The following is a 24,856-nucleotide window of genomic DNA, read 5'->3' as shown; positions in this document are numbered from 1 at the left end:
CCATTTCATAATCATGGCTACTGAAATCCTGACAGGAATTGTACTGAATTTGAAGATCAGCTTGAGGAGTGCTGTTATCTTAACAATATTAAGTATTCCAATTCATGAACATGGGATGTCTTTCCATTTACTTAAGTCTTCTTTAACTTTTTCAAAAATACTTCATCATTTTTAGTGTACAAATCTTGCACTCCTTGGTTAAATTTAATCCTTAAATATTTTACCATTTTTGATGCTATTATAAATGGAATTGTTTTTCAAATTTCTTTTACAGACTATCTACTATTAGTGTATAGATATATGACAGACATTAAGAAGGACTTGTTTCTGCCATTTCCTATTTGTTTTCTTTATGTCCTATAGACAATAACTTTGTTGAACTCTTTTGTTAGCTCTACCAGTTTTTTTGTGTGTGGATTCTTTGGGATTTCTATGCATAAGATAATGTAATCTGTGAATAAAGTTTTACTTTTTCCTTTATGATTTGGAAGCCGTTTCTCCCCCATTCTTACCAAATTGCACTGGCTAACCCTTCCAGTCCAGTCCAGACCTTAAATAGAAGTGGCAGGAAGTGGCAGTTTAAGGAAGTTTCCTTCCATTCCTGTCCTTTTTTTTTAGTGTTTTTACCATAAAATGGTGTTGGATTTTGTCAAATACCTTTTCTGCATCAATAGAGATGACCACGTGGTTCTCATTCTTTTTTCTATTAATGTGGTATCTTACATTGACTGATTTTCATATTTTTTAAAAAAGTTTATTTATTTTGAGAGAAAGAGAGAGGGAGAACAGGGGAGGGGCAGAGAGAGAGGGAGAGAGAATCTCCAGCAGGCTGTACACCATCAGCATGGAGACTGACATGGGCTCAAACTCAGGAACTGTGAGATCACGACCTGAACTGAAATCAAGAGTTGGATGCTTAACTAATTGAACCACCCATGTGCCCCCATATTTTTTTAAGTTTTATTTACTTAGGTAATTGCTACACCCCACAAGGGGCTCAAACGCATCATGAGATCAAGAGTCACGTGCACTTCTGACTGAGCCAGCCAGGAGCTCCTGATCTTCATATTTTAAACCACCCTTGCCTTCTTGGGATAAATCCCATTTGTTCATGGTATATAATTCTTCTGACATGCTGCTGGATTTTCCGTGCTAGTATTTTGGTGAGGATTTCTGCATCTGTATTCATAATGGACATTAACCTATAGTTTTTGTTTCTTGTGATGTCTTTGTTTGATTTTGGTATGAGGGCAATACTGCCTACACAGAATGAGTTAGGAAGAGTTACTTCCCTTCTATTTCTTTGAAGAGTTTAAGAACTGGTGTTATTTCTTCTTCAAGTGCTTGGTAGCATTTGCCAGTGAAGGGATCTAGTCCTGGTTGCCTTTGTTTGGAAGTTTTTAAATTATCGATTCCATCTCTTCACTTGTTACAGGTCTATTCAGATTTTCCATTTCATCTTGGGTCAGTCTTGGTACTGTGTTGCTAGAAATGTGTCCATTTACCTAATTTGTATGCATATAATTGTTCACTGAATTCTCTTATGTTTTTCATTTCTATAAGGTCAGTAGTAATGTTCTCAGTTTCATTCTTAGTTTTAGTAATCTGAGTCTTATCTCTTTTTTAGTCTAGCTAAAAAGTTTGTCAATTTTGTTGATCTTTTAAAAAACCAACCTCTGGCTTCATTCTTTTTTTCTACTCTATTTTGTTTATCTCACTCTAATCTTTGTTACTGCCTTCTGTTTGTTGTTTAGTTAGCTCTTCATTTTCTCATTTCTTTTTTTCATTTTTTAAATTTTTATTTATTTTTTAAATTTACACCCAAGCTAGTTAGCATACAGTGCAACAATGATTTCAGGAGTAGATTCCTTAATGCCCCTTACCCATTTAGCCCATCCCCCATCCCATTTAAAAAATTTTTTTAATGTTTATTTAATTTTCAGAGAGACAGAGGAGTGGGGAAGGGGCAGAGAGAGAGGGAGACACAGAATCCAAAGCAGGTTCCAGGCTCTAAGCTTTCAGCACAGGGCCCCACACAGGGCTTGAACCCACGAACTGTGAGATCATGCCCTGAGCTGAAGTCGGTTGCTGAACCAACTGAGCCACCTAGGTGCCCCCATCTTCTCATTTGTTACGGAAGGTATAAAGTTTAAGTTATTAATTTGAGATCTTTTTTCTTTATTAATGCAAGTGTTTACAGCTATAAATTTTTCTCTGAGCACTGCTTTCTCTGTGTCTCATAAGTTTTGGTATGTTGTGCTTTCATTTTCACTCATCACAAAGTATTTTCTGATTTTTTCCTTGTGATTTATTCTTTGACTCATTGGTTAAAACTTGTCTAACTTCCACATATTCCAATATTGTGGAATTTCCAGATTTCCTTGTTATTGATTTCTAATTTTATTAGAAAATATGGTTGCAGTGAATAGTTTATATAATTTCAATGTTTTGAAATTTATTGAGAATTGTTTATATCATAATATGTGATGCATCTTGGAGAATGTTCCATGTACACTTGAGATGAACATGTATTCCACTGCTGTTGGGTAGAGTACTATACAGATGTCTGTTAGGTCTAATTAGTTTATAGTGTTCTTCAAGTCTTTCATTTCATTGTGTATCTTTTGTCTAATTATTCTATCCATTATTGAAATTGCATGTTGAAGTTTCCAACTATTATTGTTGAACTGTCTATTACCTTCCTTCAATTCTGTCAGTTTTTGCTTCATATATTTTGGGGCTTTGTTATTAGATGCATGTAAGTTTAAAATTGTTGTGTATTCTTAACAAACTGAACCTCTTTTATCATTAGATAATGTAATTGTCTCATAAAAATTTTGTCTTGGGCATCTCAGTTGGTTAATTGTCCGACTTTGCCTCAGGTCACTCATGGTTCATGAGTTCAAGCCCCACATCGGGTTCTCCGTGTAAGCACAGAGCCTGCTTTGGATCCTCTGGCCTCCTCCCTCTCTGCCCATCCCCTCCACTCTCAAAAATAACATTAAAAAATTTAAAAAAATATTTTTTGTCTTAAACTCTATTTTGTCTGATATTGGTTTAGCCATTGCAGCTCTCTTTTGGTTACTATTTGCATGAAAATCTTTTTCCATAATTTTACTTTCTACTTCTCTGTGTCTGTCTAAAATGAGTCTCTTATAGACAGCATATGATTTAAGTATTTTTTAAATCCATTCTGCCAAAAAATGCCTTTAACTGGAGAGTTTCATCTATTTACATGTAAGTAGTTAATGGAAAGGAAGGACTTGTTTCTACTATTTTCCTATTTGTTTTCTATATGTCCTTTTTTGTCCTTATTTCCTGAAGTAATTGTGTTAGGTATTTTCTAGCATACCATTTTGATTTCCTTGTCACTTCTTTTACTATGTTTTTTAGTTACTTTTAGGTGATTAACAATTAACAATTATATTTAACTTCTTTTTTTTTTTTAATTTTTTTTTAACGTTTATTTATTTTTGAGACAGAGAGAGACAGAGCATGAACGGGGAGGGGCAGAGACAGAGGGAGACACAGAATCGGAAGCAGGCTCCAGGCTCTGAGCCGTCAGCCCAGAGCCCGACGCGGGGCTCGAACCCGCGGACCGCAAGATCATGACCTGAGCTGAAGTCGGACGCTTAACTGACTGAGCTACCCAGGCGCCCCTATATTTAACTTCTTAATTTACAGCAATCTAGTTTCAATTAATACTAACCTAGTTTCTATAGTATACAAAATTTTGCTCCTTCCCCCCCACCTTATGCTGTTATTGTCACAAATTACATTTTTATATACTGTACGTCCATTAACATAAATTTATAATTATTTACAGTGTTGTCTTTTAAGTTATATTGAAAAAAAAAAAGAATTGCAAACCCAAAATATATTAACTTTTATATTTGCCTATGAAATTATTTTTACTGGTGTTCTTTGTTGCTTTGTGTAGAGTCAAGACTGTCTAATGTCCTTTAAGTTCAGCCTGAAAAACTCCTTTTAGCATTTTGCATAATTACAGGTCTACTAGCAATGAACTCTCAGTTTCTGTTCATCTGGGATTGTCTTAATTTCCCCTTCATTTTTGAAGGACAGGTTTGTTGGATAGAGAGTCTGTAGTTAGCAGTTTTCTTTCTTTCAGAATTTTGACTTTGTCATCCCACTGCCTTCTGGCTTCTATGGTTTCTGATGAGAAATCAGCTGTTAATCTTATTGAGGATCCCTCATACATGATGAGTCACTTCTTTTTTGCTGCTTTCAGTAATCTCCCCTTGTCTATGGTCTCAATGTGAATGTCTCTGATTATATCTTACTTGGGGTTCACTGAGTTTCTTGGTCTTTGTTTCTAGATTTATTTCTACTTTTGTCCCTAGATTTCTTTCTAGATTTCGGGATCTTTATTGATATTCTCTAATGGTGAAACATTCTTCTCATGATTTCCTTTTGTTCTTTGTACATGGCTTTCTCTACCTCTTTGAGCATATTGAAAATATTTGATTTAAAGTTTTTATCTAGAAAGTCCAAAGTCTGGGTTTCCTCAAGAACAGTCTCCATTCCTTTCCTTTCTTTTCTTTGTATGGGATATATTTTGTTTCTTTCTATGTCTGGTAATTTTTCTGTTGAAAACTACAAATTTTGAATATCATAATCTAGCAACTCTAGAAATCAGATTTCCCCCTCCTCCCCGTGGCTTGCTGTTGTTGCCTGTTGCAGTTGTTTACTTGCTTAGTGACTTTTCTGAATTTTATGAAATTTGTATTCTTTATCATATATGACCAGTGAAGCCTCTGCTCTGTTGCCTGATTTATCAGCCAGTGATGTGATAGAGACTGCCTTAAATACCTGGAACCAAAAACAAAACAAGAAAACCAAGTCTTTGCAGATTGGTTCTGTGTGTTGGGGCACACCTTCAACATTCAGTCAGGCATACAATTCTGCCTTAGCCTTTACTTTCTGTTTGTGCAGAACCTGAAATTTAGACAGAGCTTAGGGCCTTCTTAAGTCTTTTCTGAGCATATGCCCAACCTTAGGTATATGTGGGACGTTTGAGATTCCCAGGAATATGTGAGAGCTTTTGAAAGCCTTTACTTCCTAAAGTATCTAATTCCCCAACCTTTCCTCACAAGCTTTCTGATTTGTCTATTGTTTGTCCCAGCTGTTATCCCTTGCCCCCAGGGCAGCAGGGACTAATGCATTTGCCTTTAAACATTTTCAACAAATGCCCCCCAGTGTAGCTGTGTCAATGCTGGGAGAGTTCAGAATTAACCCAAATAAAGACAAGCCTTTTAAGTTGGTCCTTCAGGGAACACCAGACAGGTCAAAATAAACAACCACAATTTTTTAAGAATAAAATCCATTCCACTTCCTCTGGTAGTTGGAACCTATACCCAAAATGAAGACTTTTTGTCTTCAAGGCTGCCCCACTGAGCTACGGAGTGGGGGATGGGGTCAGTGTAAGTTAAAACACCACAATGCTCTCTTATAGAAATTCGGCTGTTTTTTTTAATTGATTACGCATTCTCCAGGATGTTATAAACTTTTGATTAGTTTCTAGGGTTTCAATAAAGCTGATTCACTGCTTTTGGAGTTCCCCACACTGTGATTTTGCTCCACCTTGGAAAGGTCTTCTTAATAAGGATAATATATCTTGTTGCAGGATACAGGGGACAATGTTAAATTCACGTTATTCAGGAAGCATTTCTTGATTAACCCTGACTAGGGCTGTATTTTTATTCCTGGCATTTATTCAGTATCAGATTAACACTTACTGATCTGCCCCACTTAAATATTATGATTTTATATTTTGCCTTTTCAAAATGTAGAGTTGATACAAAGAGCTATAAAAAATAAATGTTCTTAACATGAAAAAAAGTTAGAGCTACATATCATTTATTTTGAATCCTCTTCTCATGCCTCCAATCCCATTAGCAACTAAAGTTCTCAGGACTGAATGAATGCTTTAAATGAATGACTTAAATGAAAAACAAAATTAATACAGGTGGCATAAGTATTTTAGTACTCTTTAACTATCAAGTATTATAACCAATTAGTTCAGCATTCTCCATTTAAAAAGTATTTCTAGGATAATTTCTATTCAAAAGCATAGATAAGCTTGTAATTTAGGAAGCAAAGTACAGATGTGAACACTGCAAAATTTCTCTCTAGTATGCAAAATAAGGGGACTGGTAATGACTCCAAGTGTTTTAAGAACAGACAAAAGATAACATAAAATCATTTGCCTGGGTTTCCTTCAAAACAAACTTACTTTCCATATATTTCAAACTTACTCATTGTTTAATTCTAAAGCTTGATAGGCTGCTTTGATTCGAGCTGGAGGATTTCTTTCCCTCCATGCCTTCTGCATAACTGTAGGAAAAATATTTCAAAAAGTAGATGAGATGGTAAACATAAATAATCTTACTCAAAACATATGAAGAATGAGCTATGAAAGTAAACAGAACTTTAAATAACATGTTCTTAAACATAAGAAACAAGAAATTGGGGTGTTAGTTCACATTAATCTTATGAGAAATTCGCATTAAATTTGGAAGCTTCACATACAATAAAAATATATTCTTTCTCTGATTTAAGTAACAACATATAAAGTGTTTAATCCATTTGATTGCATCATTATTATACATGAACATTTATATTTCTAAATGCATATTGAGTCTGAGTGACATCAAATTATAATCAATATGAAATATTCTACTTTTTAAATCACTTTGCAAAGAGTCTATGGAACTGTTAAAATATACAAAACACTTAAAAAAAGGCTTTGTCTAACCAATGACTCAATGCAGGAACAATGTTTGAATTTGCATTTTGTATAAAAAGGTGGAAAAAGTAATTAATTTAGAATATTGTCCATTTGTGGAAAATGTCAGTCTCTACCAAGATTCAACAAAGCCTAAATGAAGATCTTTCTAGAATAACAATATTAGTTTTGCTACCAATTACTGTACCAAAATGAAAATTTCATAGTAATAAATACCAAATAAGATTTCATGCTAAAAAAATAAGTTTCCTAAAAATTAAATAAACAAATAAACAAAGTAGATTCATGAAACTATCTGGCCTATTTCAAGTTTGATAAGAAAAATAGAGAATCTATGAATGTTGCTTTTGGAACAAAACCTACAACTGTCCAGAAAGAATAATGTGGAAAATGTTTGAGTTTTCCTTTGGAAACAAAATATTAGTCTTGGCTTAGAAAAGAAGACAATATATTCTACTTGTGTAACAAAAATACATTTCTCATATCAACTATGTCACCATCTGGCTGACAGCTAATGTTTCCTGAACTTGACAAATTGATGCAAGTCAGCACCCATCTGATAATAACCAGGTAAAGAATAGCATTTTGTTGGGGGGCCAGGGTGGCTCAGTCAGTTGAGTGACCGACTTCGTCTCAGGTCATGATCTCATGGTCCGTGAGTTCAAGACCCATGTCGGACTCGGTGCTGTCAGTTCAGAGCTTGGAGCCTGGAGCTTGGAGCCTGGAGCCTGGAGCCTGGAGCCTGCATCGGATTCTGTGCCTCCCTCTCTCTCTGCCCCTCCCCCACTCATGCTCTGTCTCTCTCTGTCTCAGAAATAAACATTAAGAAAAAAAAAATTTAAAAAAAGAGAGAATAGCATTTTGTTGAAACATTAAAATATTACATAAAAATAAAGACTAATATTAGACTTGCCAGTTTTAATGATGGGGCTTTCTTCTTTAAGTTACATGATATTTACAAGTCAAATTTTGATGCTGAATCTTTATTAACATTTTAAATGGTTATTTGATATTCTAGTATACTGGAATTATTTAAGCAATTTTTTTTTTTTTTTTTTTTTTTTATTTTTGGGACAGAGAGAGACAGAGCATGAACGGGGGAGGGGCAGAGAGAGAGGGAGACACAGAATCGGAAACAGGCTCCAGGCTCCGAGCCATCAGCCCAGAGCCTGACGCGGGGCTCGAACTCACGGACCGCGAGATCGTGACCTGGCTGAAGTCGGACGCTCAACCGACTGCGCCACCCAGGCGCCCCAGCAATTCTTTTGATTATAATTATAGAAATGTTGTAATAACCATCTTTCAACATCTACTTTTGCATACCTGACCAAATATTTCCTTTCTAGAAGTGGAATGGTTGGTTAAATGGTTGGATATACACTCCGAAACTCTTCTCAATAAGATTGTATTAAATTACATTCTTTCAGGCAGTGGATAAGAGAGAGAGAGAGAGAGAGAGAGAGAGAAAGAGAGAGAGACAGTTTCCCTGCTTAGCAACACTGGGTAGTAACAATTTTGCTAATTTAATATGTGGAAACTATCTCATCTTCATTTGCATTTCTTTGCGGGGGGAGGGGCAGAGAGACAGGGGGCCAGAAGATCTTAAGTGGGCTCTGGTGCCGACAGCAGGAAGCACAACCCGGGGCTCAAACTCATGAACTGTGAGATCAGGACCTGAGCTGAAGTTGCTTACCCGAATGAGCCACCCAGGCGCCCCTGAATTTCTTTTATTTCTAGTAAGGTCATATGATCCACCTTTAAGCATTTGTTCTTATTCTTATTATGTTTTAAACTGCTCTACCCAGCCTTTCAAGATTAATCCTCACAACCAATGCAGTTCCAAGCTAAAAGGGAAAGGGGAAATAAAGCATAAGAAGAAAAATGTGTATTTCTTTCTTTAAAAAAGGCTTAGGAATAATTTAAAGGAAAATATTGATTTACTATTCAACTGTTCTCTTTAAGAGATCTTGACATGCTCAAAAAAATAACACAAGCAATTAGCAATTCAATCAATTTAATCTATTTTTTTAAGTTAAATAACATTCCAGTATACTATCAAGCAGAAAAGAGAAGAGCCAATCTCAAGATCAGGAGTCATAAATGTAGATGCCTACAAAGACCAGGCAGAAAAAAATATGTAAACTAAAAGGTCTAACTGATTATTGCCAAGTGGACATGCAGGTCCAGTTTTGCCATATTTTCCAACTTGTAACAAGTGTACACCTGGGTTTTAATATCAAATCTCCTGATTGTTAAGTGTTGAAAATACCATGAAAACAAATTATTCAAAAAACACTGCTAGCCAGGCTCAGTCAGTGCAGCATGCAACTCATGATCTCAGGATTGTGAGTTTAAGCCTATACTGGGTGTAGAGATCATTTAAAAATAAAATCTTTTCAAAAACCAAAACAGTGCTGGCTGGCCCTGAGAATATATTTGTTTTCTGCCTTAAGTAAACAAGTCAATAGGAAGAGAACAGAATCTACTAACTTAGTAACTGATGACAATAGTCAAGAGAAATTTGTCACATCACATATGTACATGTTTTTTTAATGTAAAACTACAGATATAAATCATTACCTTTATGTGAATGTCTGAAAAGATCAATATGGATCAATTCACAGATAAAAGTCTGTCCTTGAGCTCAGCATTTAGCTGGGAGTATGCATACCTCTAGAAGTACATGAAACTTTGCAAGGACCAAAATAGGATGCATGGTTTTAAGAGAATCAATTTATAAAGTCTCAACTTTATATGACTCTTTTCTAGAACTGATCTACTTGAAGAATGTTTCTGAGTGGTCTGTACATCATGCTGGTTTTCCTTTCCTACCCAACATCTGCTTCCCCACTCCCCAAAAGATGTATTTATTCTCTTCTCCTTTACAAAAGAAAGGCTTTTTTCACCCATCCTGAATTTTTCTAAGGTGCATTCTCTAGAGTATAAACATCTGCAAGTGCCAAAAAGGACAATTCAAAGCTTGGGTTTAGGGGCAGCCATTTTTTGTCAGGGGATTCCTTCTACTTAACAATGAAGTTAGGCATTAGAAATAAGTGTACCCCTGGGGCACCTGGGTGGCTCAGTCAGTTAAGCATCCCACTTCAGCTCAGGTCGTGATCTCACCATTCGTGAGCTTGAGCCCCGCATCAGGCTCTGTGCTGACAGTGCAGGGCCTGGAGCCTGCCTCAGATTCTGTGTCTCCCTCTCTCTCTGCCCCTCCCCTGCTCACACTCAGTCCCTCTCCCCCTCAAAAATAAATAAACATTAAAACAATTAAAAAAAAAAAAAAGAACTAAGTGTAGTCTGGCCCCTGGATGCTCTGAATTCAAGTATATTGTAGTGGGGAGAGAGTGAAAACAATTTTTATCAATTCCATTTATCAGCACTGCTCTCCCCTTACTATCAAAGAATGTGCTGCTCCTAAGGGGAGGTCTCCTCACAGCAAGCAAAGGGGGCACTAGTAAAGGATACTAAAGGCACTGGAATCTTATTTTGGCCAAGTGATAGGCTCTAGGCAAAGCTCCAAGACTTATCTATCTTTCTATCTTAGAATCTAAATTCAGAAGAGAGATGGCTGTCATAGGGATGCATGTTAGCATGTTTATTTGACTTGAAAAATGAAGTCAGACTTCTCTGTCAGAAAGTCAGTCTGGTTTGGTTGATAGAATTGATAATGAGAACTCACCCAGCCAATTAGGTTATATGGAGGACATTTTCCAAAGTTAAAAAAGCCAAATATGTAGCTCTAAGGATTTGACAAAAAATATAATTAAAGTACATGCTATCATTTAGAACTTAGGATCAAAGGAAATTTAAATTTTAAGAAACTTATGCAAATAATTTTTATGGTGGAAAAGCATGTGTGATAAATAAAAGATTCTCAAGTATATAATAATTATAAGAAAATTATATTAGAGGTGTAAAATGGATGAGTTCAAGAAGAAAATGGACTTTACAAAATTTTCTACTGCTAAAGAGTATTAATTCATGTCTTTTTCAATGGATAATGGTGGGTATCAAGTCATTAGATTACTTGAGATATATCCAAATATAGGGTAATCTCGTTTTATTTTTAACTGTCTGTAACATGTCAAAAATTATATTCTTTACAATTATTTAATCTTATGATATCAAGTTAAAAATGTGTGAAAGGATACATAGTTTCTCAAAATTCCTTTAGGAGGTATGTGAGCAAAAATGTCCTAAGAGCACAGCTTTAGTGGATAGCCATGGTTGCTGTTTGCAAAGCCCACCAATGTCTATAATTCTGCTTGTGAGAAGGAGGTGAAGCCTTCATTTCTCGAAGTCTTTAAAGTTAACATAAAATACTAGTTTCCATTTCTGTTATTCCCCCAATATGACACTTTTGCCATTAGTGTAAACACTAAGCATATAAACATAAAGCAATTTCTTTTTCTTCTATTTGCAATTAAACCACTTTATGTAACCATTCCAAAGATGCTTGGCTTTCCTGCTATTATCTACCCTTAGTATATTTAACCCAGCAGATATAGATCACAAAGAACTCACTTTAATGCTGGAAAACTGGCTATTTTTCAGACCCTTGTTGTTGTTGATTTTCATCTGCCTATCACTGTGGTGAATAGAAGCAGCAGTAGTATAGTGGTTAAGAGTCAGACATGCATTTGAAACCCAACTTTACCATTCATTAGTTAGGTTACTTAGAGCATGTTACTTGATTCCCTTTGCCTCCATTCCTTTATTTCTGAGGCTGATAAAAGTACCTAACTCATAAAATGATTGGGAAGATTAAGTGAGAACATTTATACAAATTGCTTAGAACAGTGCTTGGTGCAAAATAAGTGCTGTACGAGTGTTAGCTATTACTAGTGAAATTGCTTAAGACGTCTGTGACACCAAGGTCATTCATTCATATTTTCATCAAAGAATAAATATTAATATTTACAGTATGCCAGGCAATGTGCTAGATGATAAGGATTCAAAGATGATGAGAATATAGTCCCTGCTTTCCAAAGTTTCATACCCTATTAGGGAAGATAAACATTGAAGCAACATGACAAAATTAACAAGTAAATGTTTGTGGTTGAATAAATTCACTAGAATTGTTTCAGTGAGGCATGGACTATAGAACTACAGAGATTAAAGTGTTTAACTTTGGAGTTGCCAGAGAAGGGTTCTTCTAGAATGTGACTTTTAACTGGATCTTGAAGGATAAAAGCAGGAAGCATAAACGTAGGAGGATAGATAAGAAGGGAGAGAGCATTTGAAGTAAAAGAATAGTTGTGATAAAGGTCCCTGTCTTTAACCATGCATTTAAGAATCTCAATACTGTCTTCTATAGAGAAGACTGAGACACCTAAATATAGACATTTCTATGATCTTCCACTACTTTATATGCACCCCTAACTAATGACTAGGGTAAAATATACTCCATTCTAATCCACATGCCATGCCCCAGTGTTTGCACTTTGTCTTACTCTTCCTTTATGTATATAATTTCATGTGTTAATTTCCCATGAGCAGTTGCTGTATTTGATCTGAAATGTTTTTTAGGTAACAAAAGAAGCAATTTCATATTTTTATAAAATATTTTAAATTCTTTATAAGAAGGATAGGTAGTGTAACAAGTTAATGTACACTCATAATTCGTTTCAATTTAATCTGGGTCTCTTATCAATGATGCAAACAACCCAAGCCAAATAAATTTGTATACTCTAATAAGTAACTCTAAAGGGCTTTTAAAACAATTTTCATTACCACTGTTTACCCCATGAACAGATATGACACATACCTGTGTCTGAAGGACGTAAAAAGTCCGTGTCACAGGTGAAAAAGGTCTGATGGTCCTGAGCTGACAAATTCATGTCATAGTAGGTAAGTGGCTCTTTACCAGTCACCCAAGTGTATCTTTACCAAAATACAAGAAAATATGTAAATTGAACATGAGAGAGCCTCTATCTGCTACAACAAACACTATTTAAAATGCAAAAATATATTGCTACAAATTCTATTGCAGAATGTTTTAAAAGTTTATTATAATCAGAAAAATAAGAGAAAACTTATACAAACTACTTCGATTATGATAATAAAACATCAAAAACCAAGAGGGGGCAATCAAAAAGAATGAAATCTTGCCATCTGCAACTACGTGGATGGAACTAGAGGGTATTATGCTAAGTGAAATTAGTCAGAGAAAGACAAATATCATATGACTTCACTCATACGAGAACTTTAAGATACAGAACAGATGAACACAAGAGAAGGGAAGCAAAAATAATATAAAAACAGGGAGGGGGACAAAACATAAGAGACTCTTAAATACGAAGAACAAACAGAGGGTTACTGGAGGGGTTGTGGGAGAGGGGATGGGCTAAGTGGGTAAGGGCATTAAGGGGTCTACTCCTGAAATCATTGTTGCACTATATGCTAATTTGGATGTGGATTAAAAACAAAACAAACAAAAAAAAAAGGAAAAGGCTAGACTATTAGTGCTTCTAAATTAGATTTGAAGGGATAAAACAATTTGACTTAAGATACATACCTTACTAAATATACTTAAATTTTCAGTGAATTAGAATTATTAAAAGTAAAACTACAAAGAAACTAGAAGAAAACATAGGTGGATTTTTACGAGATTATCAGAACAGCAAAGGACTTGAAAAGGATAAAATAAATAGAAACTTTTTCCAGATTTTACTAAATTAGAAACTTAAACTTTCCTATCCCCCTGAAACCCACAATAATTAATAGCAAGTTACCAAACTGGCTAATAAATATATTTTTAAGGGTCCAATCTCCTTAGTAATGAACAAATAGTGAATTAAATTTACAAATTTTTATTTTTCACCTGTTAAAATAAATCGGAAAATACACATTGTCAAGGATGAGATGGAACATGGACTCACACATATTCTGCTAGTATAAATATAAATTGGCATATACATTTCTCTTTCCAAAAATGAATTAGGTAATATCTATTAAGAGTCTTAAAAATATTCACATCTAGCTAGGAAATGGGTATATGGAATTCTATCATACCATTCTTTACTTTTTTGATTTTTGAAAATCTCCATAATTAAAAAAAGAAAATACTAAAGAAGAGACAGGAAGACAACCTGTTCACACCCTTTGATTCAGGAACCCCAGTACTACAAATCAACTCTAAGGAAATAATCATAGGTGTTTAATTATCATAGGTTAAATATTTATATATACAGATATCCTTCTAATGTAAATGTTGATAGTGAAACATAATCTGTGACCCAGATAGGGAGCAGTAGGTAAGGTATGGTACCTCCATGTAACAAAATAGAATAAAATCATGTTTTTGAAGAAATTCCTGTATAAAAAGGTTCTGTGAGAAATTCATATGCTAGAAAAAAAGGATGTAAAATTATATACACATTGTGATGTTCAAGTTTTGTTTCTATACATGCATATAGAAGAGAGACTGAATGGAAATACTAATTGCATTTATCATTTAGTGATAGGAAAAGGTGATTTTTACTTTCTTTTTTATGCATCTCTTTATTTTCCAATTTTCTACAGTGAATATGCATACATTTTAAAATGTAAAAAAAAAACAGTTTAAAAGTACATTATAAGTGTTATTTATGTGTAGATGATCAAAGGTTTTAAGTAATTTAATAGTATAAATTACATTGCTATTTAAAGTTTGTAGCTATTTTTTGAGAAATTATCATAAAGGAAAAAGAAAAAGTAGATCCTTGTTCACTTAGCAAAGTTGTTTTTGTTTGTTTGTTTGTTTTTCAGAGAGTGCACGTGCCCAAGCAAGGAAATGGCAAAGGGAGAGAGAAAAAGAATCTCAAGCAGGCTCTGCAACCAGCACAATGTCCAATGCAGGGCTCGATCTCACCACCATGAGATCATGACCTGAGCTGAAATCAAGAGTCAGACACTTTAACTGACTGAGTCACCCAGGCACCCCAGCAAAGTTTTGCTACTTATTGTAAAATCATAAAAAAATATTTATTAATGATCTACATTATTCCCAAAATGATTTAAAGCAGTTAAAATATAATGTACAATATTAATAGCCCTAATTAGAAGCACATAAAAAAGACTCAGTAAAAGCAAAAATTGGGCCATATAGTGGATTCTGGAATGAAGCTAATTGAAATACATACCAGACTTTTGTACCTTTGCTAACGGTTGGCTACAATAGGACTTTAAGCTTTCTAAATTCACACAATGATCATCAATACAGTTTAGACTTTAAGAGAAACTAATCATTCAAAAAGAAGCACAATGGGGCACCTGGGTGGCTCAGTCAGTTAAGCATCCAACTCTTGATTTTGGCTCAGGTCATGATCTCACAGTTTGTAGGATCAAGCCCCACATTGGGCTCTACACTGATGGTGCAGAGCCTGTTTGGGATTCTCTATCTGCCCCTCCTCTGCTCATGCTCTCTTCCTCTCAAAATAAATAAATACACTTTAAAAAAAAAAAAAAAGCAGCAGCATGGAGTGCTTGGGTGGCTCAGTCAGTTGAGCACCTGACTCTTGATTTTGGCTCAGGTTATAGTCTCATGGTTCGTGGGTTCAAGCCCTGCATCATGCTCTGCGCTGATAGTGTGGAGCCTGCTTGGGATTCTGTCCCCCTCTCTCTCCTCCCTTCCCCTGCTTGTGCTCTCTCTCTCAAATAAATAAATAAACAAATAAACAAACACTAAAAAAAAAGAAAAAAAAAAGGAAGCATAAGTGTTCCTGATACTAAGATAAGAAATTTCTTGGGGTGACTGCTGGCTCAGTTGGACGAGCATGCGATTCTTGATCTCAGGGTCACGAGTTCGAGCCCCATGTTAGGTGTAAAAATTACTTAAATTAATAAAAAAAATCTTTAGGGGCACCTGGGTGGCTCAGTCGGTTAAGTGTCTAACTCTTGATTTCGGCTCAGGTCATGATCTCATGGTTGGTGAGATCCAGCCTTGTGTTGGGCTCTGTGCTGACAGTGCAGAGCCTGCTTGGGAGTCTGAGTCTCTCTCTCTCTCTCTCTCTCTCTCTCTCTCTGCCCTTCCCCTGCTCACATTCTCTCTCAAAATAAATAAATAAACTAAAAAAATGTAAATACAGTGAAGATGCTGCCAACTAAACCTTGGGCTCATCATTTTACCTTTTTTATGTATCAATGTCTCCAACTAGAAGAGCTGTGATATATTTATAAAACAAATGTTTCCATAATACTTTTTAGTCTAAAACTAATGCCATAATTCTACTGAAAGCAAAATGTAATACCTCCTATATTCTGCTCCTCTGAAAAGATTTAGAGGGTTCCTCCATACTTTGCATTCTAAAAAACAAAGGTAAAGAAAAGGGAAGTTAGGTTAATCAAATGCAGTTAAATCTTACTTTCACCAATATTAATTGTATAGTCACTGTGTGCTATGCACAGTGCTAGCCAGTTAGCACAAAGATGAACACGGCCTGGATCACCCCTGCTGTCATGCAGCATACATGACATAGTTCATAGTTCATAGTTCATACATGACATTAGTTCATAATTCAATTATGGCATTTCCCATATTACAATGTGATTATCCATTTGGTTTTCAGTTTTTTTTCATTTTAAAATATGAACTCTGGGGCGCCTGGTTGGCTCAGTCGGTTAAGAGTCCGACTTCGGCTCAGGTCATGATCTCACAGTCCATGAGTTCGAGCCCCACGTCAGTCTCTGTGCTGACAGCTCAGAGCCTGGAGCCTGCTTCAGAGTCTGTGTCTCATTCTCTCTCTGCCCCTCCCCTGCTCATACTCTGTCTCTCTCTGTCTCAAAAATAAATAAAAACACTTAAAAAAAATAAAGAAAAAAAATAAAATAAAATATGAACTCTTACAACTTTATTCATTTTTGTATTCTTGGAGCCTAGCACAACATTTGGAACTAACTTGTTTAGATGAATTGAATGTCACATCAGAGTCCAGTCATGTAAACTACCGTCTAAACTGTGTGATAAGTGCTATAGTAAAGATATGTTTTGTTCTAAGAGAAGAAAAAAAGAAAGTAATTAAATTTTTCTAATAAATTAAAAAAGGCTTTAGAAAGGAGGTGACATTTGAACTGACATTGAATCATGGTAAAAGATGAGTAGAAGGCTGCTGGATGAAGAACGTTCTAAGAAGAGGAAATATCATAAAACCACACAGGCTAGAGTGCAAGGTAGGGAGTGTCTTCACTCTCCATATGTAAAGATATACTCAATCCTACAACAGGGAGTAAGACTATATAATATATTATTGTTCTAATTATTTACATACTAGACTTAGCTTCTTGAGGACAGATCTATGTCATATTCATCTCAATATATCCCATTCTTAGGAGTTCTGTAATTATTTTATGAAAGAGGAAAAAAGGGGTCAACACCCACCCACCCACTATATGAATTTTACTGATACCAAATTAAAGGAACAATAATCCAAAAAATATTATTTCTATCTGGCCCTCAAATTTTTACTTTAATAATTGTATATCATTAATGATATTTACTTTGTATTACTGGTTACATATAAAAGAACAGCCTACAATTAAAGTATGACAATGGGGTATCCATATGTGAATAACTGAGATTTTGATGTCTTTTTTTCTTTAATTTTTTTTTTTAACGTTTATTTATTTTTGACACAGAGAGAGACAGAACATGAATGGGGGAGGGTCAGAGAGAGAGGGAGACACAGAATTGAAACACACTCCATCCAGGCTCTGAGCTGTCAGCACAGAGCCCGACGCAGGGCTCGAACTCACGGACCATGAGATCATGACCTGAGCCAAAGTCGGACGCTTAACCGACAGAGCCACCCAGGCGCCCCTGATGTCTTTATAAATATATCAAGAAGAAAAAGTATTTTTCTAACTTTGCTATGTTGGCAGAGATGGCTAATTGTTCTTTCCTTTATGTCATAAAATCTCCTAATTATTAGTTGAGCATATGTACACCGAGAAAACGTTTAACAATTTCTCACTTGCCTTATATAGCTACTTGTGGCCAGCCATTTGGCAAAGGTCTGACCAATAGGAAGTAAGTTGAAATAGTATGTAACACTCTGAAGAGTATCCTTGGCTGCTGTGGGGTTGAATAGGGGGAAAAGGTGGCCTACTGGCCTAGTTTCCTTTCTGCTGATTGGAATGTGGATATGATGGTAGAAACCAGAGCAACAGTCTTGGACCACAAGGAAAAACTTCATTTGGAGATGGCAGGCTAACAAGATGGGAGACTGAGTATCTGATCATTGTTCTCCATATCAGACACAGATGACCTATATTTTCATGAAAGATAAATTTCTCTCTGTTGTGAGTTTTCTGTCTCCCATAGACAAACACAATCTTAACCATACGGTTCTGAAAACATATTAAATAGTTACCTGACAAATTCTGTCTGCTGGTTTCACTTTCTCTGTTGCTAGAAGGAGAACCTGGCTCTGAAATGCTGCTCTCCGTTCCTCCCATCAGAGGTCGCAAATGGCTCACAGATACTTGCTCAATAAAAGACGTGCCATGCTTATGGAAGTACCACCATTCAAACATCTATAACAAACAAAAAAATCCTTAAAGTAGAACTGATCACCAGAAATATGAGCTCAAATTAAAATATCTTTCAAGATGTTCCCATTTAATTCAGCACACTAAATGCACTCTCCCTCCAAAAAATAAGCCAAACACAAGATTCTCCAATAATATATGTCAGGTAAAAGTACAACTTCGCCATGAAATTTAGACAAGCTTAGGCAAAACTATAAGAAATATATCTATAAATGAAACATTAAAAAATAAGAAACAAGGGTGCTGGCTCAGTTGGCAGAGCATATGACTCTTGGTCTCCAGGTCATGAGTTTAAGACCATGTTAGCTACAGACATTACTTAAAACACACACACACACACACACACACACACACAAGCAAGAAGCATTTAATCTGTAAGTAATCTAATTCTGATATGTCACATTGTCATTTTATTCTATCTGTAGCATAATGAAAAGAAAAACAATTTTGAAACAATTAGCATGGTGGATTAAGCATTGGACTAAGGTTAGAGAGACCACATTGGACTCCCAGTCAACCTGTGTGCTTTGGGCAAGTCACTTAACCTCTAGCCCCTCAGAACCTCAATATCCTATCTATTAAATATGGTTAACAAGAATTTTAAGTGCCTTTTGAACAATGAAGTACTACTCAGTATTTGGCAGTATAATTAATGTAGGTTGAGGTTGATTCTCCTGTTGAACCATTTGAAAATCAGGATATTCACTTCTTTCTGTTTTCATGGTTTATCACTGTTATAAAAAAAGTAATCAAGGGGTGCCTGGGTGGCTCAGTCAGTTAAGCGTCTGACTCTTGGTCTCGGCTCAGGTCATAATCTCACGGTTTGTGAGTTCGAGCCCGCATTGGGCTAGAGATTACTTTAAAAAAAAAAAAAGCTCTCTGTGCTGAATTAACAGAATGTTTCATATTTGGACACTCTAGCGTTCTCAACTACCTTTGCCTGGTTCTTCTGGGTTTCAGCTTAAATGACAGGTCCTCAAGGAACTTTCCTTGATTCCACAGAACAGAAAGCAGTATTATATGCACTCTTACTGGGTTTTGTGTTTTACTTTAAGAGTAATCTTTACACTTGTAAGAATTTGTTAAACAACTGGCTTCATTGCTATTCTTCAAGTTCCCAAGCACATGACCTCCTACCTCCTCAGGTGGAAGTAACACAAACAGCATAGCTAGCTTCCTCATTTCAGTGGGTAAGAGAAATTATAAACCTAATAATCTTTGCTGATAAAAACTCATCAATATTATAAGGGTAATGACAAAGTTTAACCTTGAAAATGTTACTTGAATTTCCTATTTTTTTTAAAGTATATTGTTATAACCACTCTACTTTACTATTAGTTACTGTTGTTAATCTCTTACTGCACCTAATTCATTTATTTAAAATTTTTTATTTGAGCATAGTTGATATACAATGTTTTATTAGTTTCAGGTATACAACTTAGTGATTTGACTTCTCTATACTATGCTATGCTCACAAGTGTACATCTGTCACCATACAATGCTATTATGATATGAATTTCTTAATTTTTGTAAATTTAAAACTCTTCAAAATAACACATTTTAAGAACTACTATATATATAATATATATGTTAAGTTATGTGTTTCATGCTTATATAATATATATGTAAGTTTCCCCCCTCTTATACATGAGGAAATTAAGACTTAGAGAATTTATGTGCCTTATCCAAAGTTATTAGCTAGTAAGTGGCAGAGCCGAGACTTAAAATTACATCTTCTAGTTCCAAGACTAATGCTTTTCCCACTCATCAGTTATTTAAAGACCGTTCATTTCCTTTATTTAGACTTTTATATGCTACTGACTAAATATGTTAAAACATGCTTAACAATGAGTCAGCTTTATAATCAGTAAATTTTAACTAATTTACCTATATTAACACATAGTTTTCATCCTTAAATTCCTCAGTAATTTTTTTAAGTCAAGATACAAAAATCCCTTTCTTGGCCAGCATTTCACTTAAACAAAATGGCCAAGTATCAGTTCCTATTAAAACAAAACAGAAAACACTCCAATACATATGCCATTATTTCTACTATAATAGAAGAGCACCATCTAGAGATGAGAAAAAAGCATAGAAAAATTCATTGGTTATGCATGCCATACTTCCTAAGATTTTAATCTGTAGCAGTGTTTTTCCAAAGTTTATTCTAGGAAACACTAGTTCCCAGGGATGTTTAATAGAGATTATACACACAGATTTTAATTTCTTAATTGAAAATGATAGCTCAGTCAAATAAAACAAGGGAAAGCTGAATTAAAATTAAATAGGTTTCTTTATCATGACACTTTTCTGAATAATAATGGTCAAAATTCATTAAGTGCTTACTGTGAGCTAGATACCATGTTATTGCAAGCTTTTACACACTTTATCTTATTTAGTCTTCATGATCCTATGAAGTTGATATTATCATTCCCAGTTATTAGATGAGGAAATTAAAGCTTAGAAAAGTTAATTAACTTGCTCAAAGTCACACAACTAAAGAGATCGTTATGAAAACTAATATAATATTGTATGTCAGCTGTTTACTCCAATTAAAATCTCCTGGGGCTCCTGGGTAGCTAGGTTGGTTAAGTGTCCAACTCTTGATCTGAGCTCAGGTCACGATCTCAGGGTTTGTGAGATTGAGCCTGCCATCCAGCTCCATGCTGAGTGTGGAACCTACTTAGGATTCATTCTCTCTCTCTCTCTCTCTCTCTCTCTCTCTCTCTCTCTCTGCCCCTCCTCCCCTCAAAAAAAAAAATCTCCTCTCAGTTAAAAAATAAAAAAAGTGATGGTTAGCTTGGCTCCAATACTCTGCCCTTAAACACTCCAGAGAAGATAATTGACAACCTATAGGCTGAATTCAAGACACACATTTTTAGTCTGTCCAACATTGCCAAGATTAAAGTATTGGGAGATACACTTGTTGCATCCAGATGTTTTTGAAATCATATGAAAAATTGGAAGATCTCTTAATGGTGGTCTGCAAACCTATATGGCAGCAACTAGCTTTATCCCCTTTAGAAGGGGCATGCATTGTCCAAATTACCCAGTCCTAAAATAAATAAGGAATTTAATTTTTACACTCTGCCCATTTCATTCATTTTTGTTACTAAACTGAGCCCTGCAAGGATTTAGTTGGCAACCCACCTCTAACCACTGCCCCTTACAGTAGACAATACTGTTTCATATGCAAATGAATACTATGAATACTGCCAATCTCTAAAAGTGGAGAGGAAGATGCAGTGTTTTATCAAATGCTGAACACATGTTCAGAATCCTGATTCTATAAGTATTTACAATTATTGTAACCATATAAAGAGATTTGATCTTTAGATAAATACCAAAACATGAAGGAAATGGAAACTACTTACAAATATTAGTCCTGATATCAAAGAAGATGTTCCTGTAAGTGCCACATAGAATTTGGGCGTCAATGAATTTAAAAATACTGTCACTGCCAAAAGGAAAACAAAATACCAAAGTTTAAAAAAATGTAAATTCAAAGTATTCAAGTTACAAATAGGCAGGTGTCTTTATGAGTGGAGGAATATAAATAGTATTAATATCTAGTATCAGATTCATTTGAGAAAGTTGTAGTTTTTAAAAAGCTACTTTAAATTCCCATTCTATCGTAACTTAAAAATTCTATTGGGTGCTTAGGTGGCTCAGTTCATTAAGCATCACTATTGATTTCGGTTCAGATCCCGATCCCACAGTTCAGTTTGTGAGATAAAGCCCAGAGTCTGCAGTACAGAGCCTGCTTGGGATTCTTTCTTTCTCTCTCTCTCTCTCCCTGCCCTTCCCCTACTTGTGTGCGCACACACACGCGCGCGCGCGCACACACACACACACACACACACTCTCTTTCAAAATAAATAAACATTAAAAAAATGCCTTAGAACATGTCAGGGTAGCGTAAAAAAATTTTTTTTTACATTTATTTATTTTTGAGAGGCAGAGACAGAAAGAGAGCACACACAAGTGGGGATGGGGCAGAGAGAGAGGGAGACACAGAACCCGAAGCAGGCTCCAGGCTCTGAGCTGTCAGTACAGAGCTCAACATGGGGCTTGAACCCACAAACCCTGAGATCATGACCTGAGCTGAACTCAGACGCTTAACCGACTGAGCCACCCAGGCACCTCTGTAAGGGTAGCATTTTAAACTGATGATTTGTTAAATAAGCAAATCAAAATGAGATAATTTAGTTTACTTTTGAGAATAAAATTAAGAACTTATAAATCATAACTTCGACAAGAAGTTTTACAAATCTTTAAGGATTAACTAAACACTCTGTTACAAATGAGGTTTAAAACCACTCCCTAATTATTTTGGTGAGATACAAACCAGTGTTTCAAATTAGAGGGAAGGAAACAGCATGTAGACGTGTTTGGTATGTCAGCTAGAGAGGCAAAATAAACCAAAAAGAATAACAGCAAACTGAGAGCTCCTTGCACCTGACTCACTGAAAGCCTGGACCAGACTCTTCACTTCAAATAACTGTCTCATAAATAAATAAAAAATAAATGGGTTTCAGAAATAAATAAAAATCTATCATAGTTAACTACTCTCACCTACGTGGTGTATCTCGTTAATATGTAGAAAAATAATTTTTCTATGTTGACAAAGTCAAATTCAATTAGCTCTTTCAAACAGTCTAGGAAGGCCCTTTTTTTTTTTTTTTTTTTTTTTTTTAGTGTGTTAGTTATATCTGACTGAACTTACATAAAACCTAAGTTCGGAAAAGTCCAAAATATTTCAGAACATTATCTCACAGTATTTCATGTCATCTGGTGAAATAGAAAAGGGGACATTTGCCTTGCTACAGAAAATAAACCACAAGAGCTGCTAGCCACAGTCATCACACAACAGAAATACTTTCATCTTACTCATAGTTTGAGTGAAAATATTGTAATGACATGGTAAGAGGGCCTGGCTCCCATCCACTTTGTCCTGGCTACAGGTAAAGGACAGTATATGCAGCATCCACGGGGATCATCACTTCTTCCATGTCTGTATCTTCAGCTCAGACTACATAGCAAGCTCTCTACAAATGTTTAAAGCAAGAACTAAGAACCCACTACTGTGTGTGGCTCCCTTTCCCTTTACTTCCTGGACTATTCTATTACTCAAGCCTAAAGCAAAGAACAGACAAAAATACCACGAAAAGTATTTCTTGACAGAACTATCTTAAAACATGATAATGGTCGGCTAAGATCATGGCATTTTCCCCCTTTTAGGCCTTTGAATAGAGAGCGCTCATCTTTGTTGTCTAGGTGTGGGAACGCTCAGCTAATCGGCGAGACTCAAAGGAATGGTTTTCAAGGGATCCTACCAATGGTGGGGTGTATATAAATTCTGCAGCCAATCTGGAGACGCTCTCATCTGTTTCACTACCTGAAGCTTACAGCTTGTCAGGTGGCTTTTCATCGGTAAACGAAGACAGAAGAGAAAGGGCGGGTCTTAAGAGCTCAAGGGAGGAGCCCGTATCTGCAGCTCAGGTTTGACAATCAGCTGGGGAGTTGCGGCCCAAGAGAAAAAGAACCCACTAGGTCGCGCACCACCGTCTCAATCTCCGAAGCCCTCCAGTGACTGCAGAGAATCTCTGCCCTTCGCCCCTTGTCCCCGGCCCCTCTCCTGGTTCCCCCGCCCATCCCCAGGGAGGTCTGGGCCTCTCACCCGCTGCCAAATTCTCACACAGCCTCAGCGGGACCCTCAGAACGTAAAGCAGTCCCAGCCCCGCCACGAACCACAGCGAGGCCCCAGTCCCAGCCAGCCCAGCCCGTAGCCGCTCCCTCCAGCCCAGGGACAGGCTTTGGCCGGGAGCAGGTGCGGGAGGAGATGCCGCAGCAGTCGCTGCTTCACCTAAGCCGTCACCGTCCGCCATCTTGCTGCACCCGCAGGCTCTGGGAGCTGGGAGGGGAGAAGGGCAGGAAACCGGGAGGCGGGAATCCTGGGATAGTGGCGGACCTGAAGTTGGCCTCTGTGAAGGCTGTCTCAGGGAACGCGGACCAAGAAAATTTGGAAGGTGGAGGAGCATCCCAGGGCTGCCTCTTCCTTCGAAGGGCGGGAAGGGGTGGTTAGCGGCACCTTTTCTGGAGGAACTGGACTGAAATGTGACCTCGGAGTGAAATGTTTTTGCTTCCATACGAGTGAGGGTCACCTTTCACCCTATTCTTGGGTTTGGAAAAGCCACCGACCGTTCCAGGGCCCGAGCAGCACTTAGCCCTTTGGACTCGGCTGCCACGGAGATCACTGGTACTGGGAAAACCTACAGTAGCAATTGCTATTTGGTCGGATGGAGCTTGGGCGTCAGGAATAGTCGAATCACGCTCCCATCGTCTCATAGATGAATGGGGAAATGAATGTAACTCCGTGAGAAAGTTATTAGACTTAAAATCATTTAAAGCAAAGCCTTGAGGCAGCCGGAGACTTCTGGAGTACCCGCGCTCGGAGCTACCACCCCCGCCCGTAACTGACATGGCGCCCTCTCGGTCGGCGTTTCCGGGCGGGTCCTTCCGACGGCCCCCGCGGTGATTCCATCATTCGGCTTCCTT

General features: G+C 36.6%; 1 protein-coding gene across 8 annotated transcripts in view; it reads right to left on the bottom strand.

Annotated features, from left to right (window-relative positions):
• ST7L (suppression of tumorigenicity 7 like) overlaps nt 1-24,452 on the bottom strand; it is a 137,541-nt gene extending 113,089 nt beyond the window's left edge. For 5 of the 8 annotated variants that reach the window (XR_007454643.1, XM_049616543.1, XM_049616548.1 and 2 more), the window contains exons 1-6: nt 23,979-24,221; nt 21,673-21,755; nt 18,121-18,283; nt 16,003-16,057; nt 12,540-12,655; nt 6,276-6,354 (exon numbers count right to left, since the gene is read on the bottom strand). Coding sequence is in view for 7 of the 8 variants with exons in the window: in XM_049616543.1 (XP_049472500.1) it covers nt 6,276-6,354; nt 12,540-12,655; nt 16,003-16,057; nt 18,121-18,283; nt 21,673-21,755; nt 23,979-24,186 (704 nt within the window). In the remaining variant the exon portion in view is untranslated. Of the gene's footprint in view, nt 1-6,275; nt 6,355-12,539; nt 12,656-16,002; nt 16,058-18,120; nt 18,284-21,672; nt 21,756-23,978; nt 24,222-24,269 lie in introns of those variants that run through there. The other 3 variants (XM_049616544.1, XM_049616547.1, XM_049616546.1) reach the window with 3 other exon arrangements.
• Between the last annotated feature and the right edge of the window lie 404 nt (nt 24,453-24,856).

The sequence above is a fragment of the Panthera uncia genome (genome assembly GCF_023721935.1).
Source record: "Panthera uncia isolate 11264 chromosome C1 unlocalized genomic scaffold, Puncia_PCG_1.0 HiC_scaffold_4, whole genome shotgun sequence".
Lineage (NCBI taxonomy): Eukaryota > Metazoa > Chordata > Mammalia > Carnivora > Felidae > Panthera > Panthera uncia.
The sequence above is the reverse complement of the archived record's forward strand: the minus strand, read 5'-3'. Positions and strand labels throughout refer to the sequence as shown.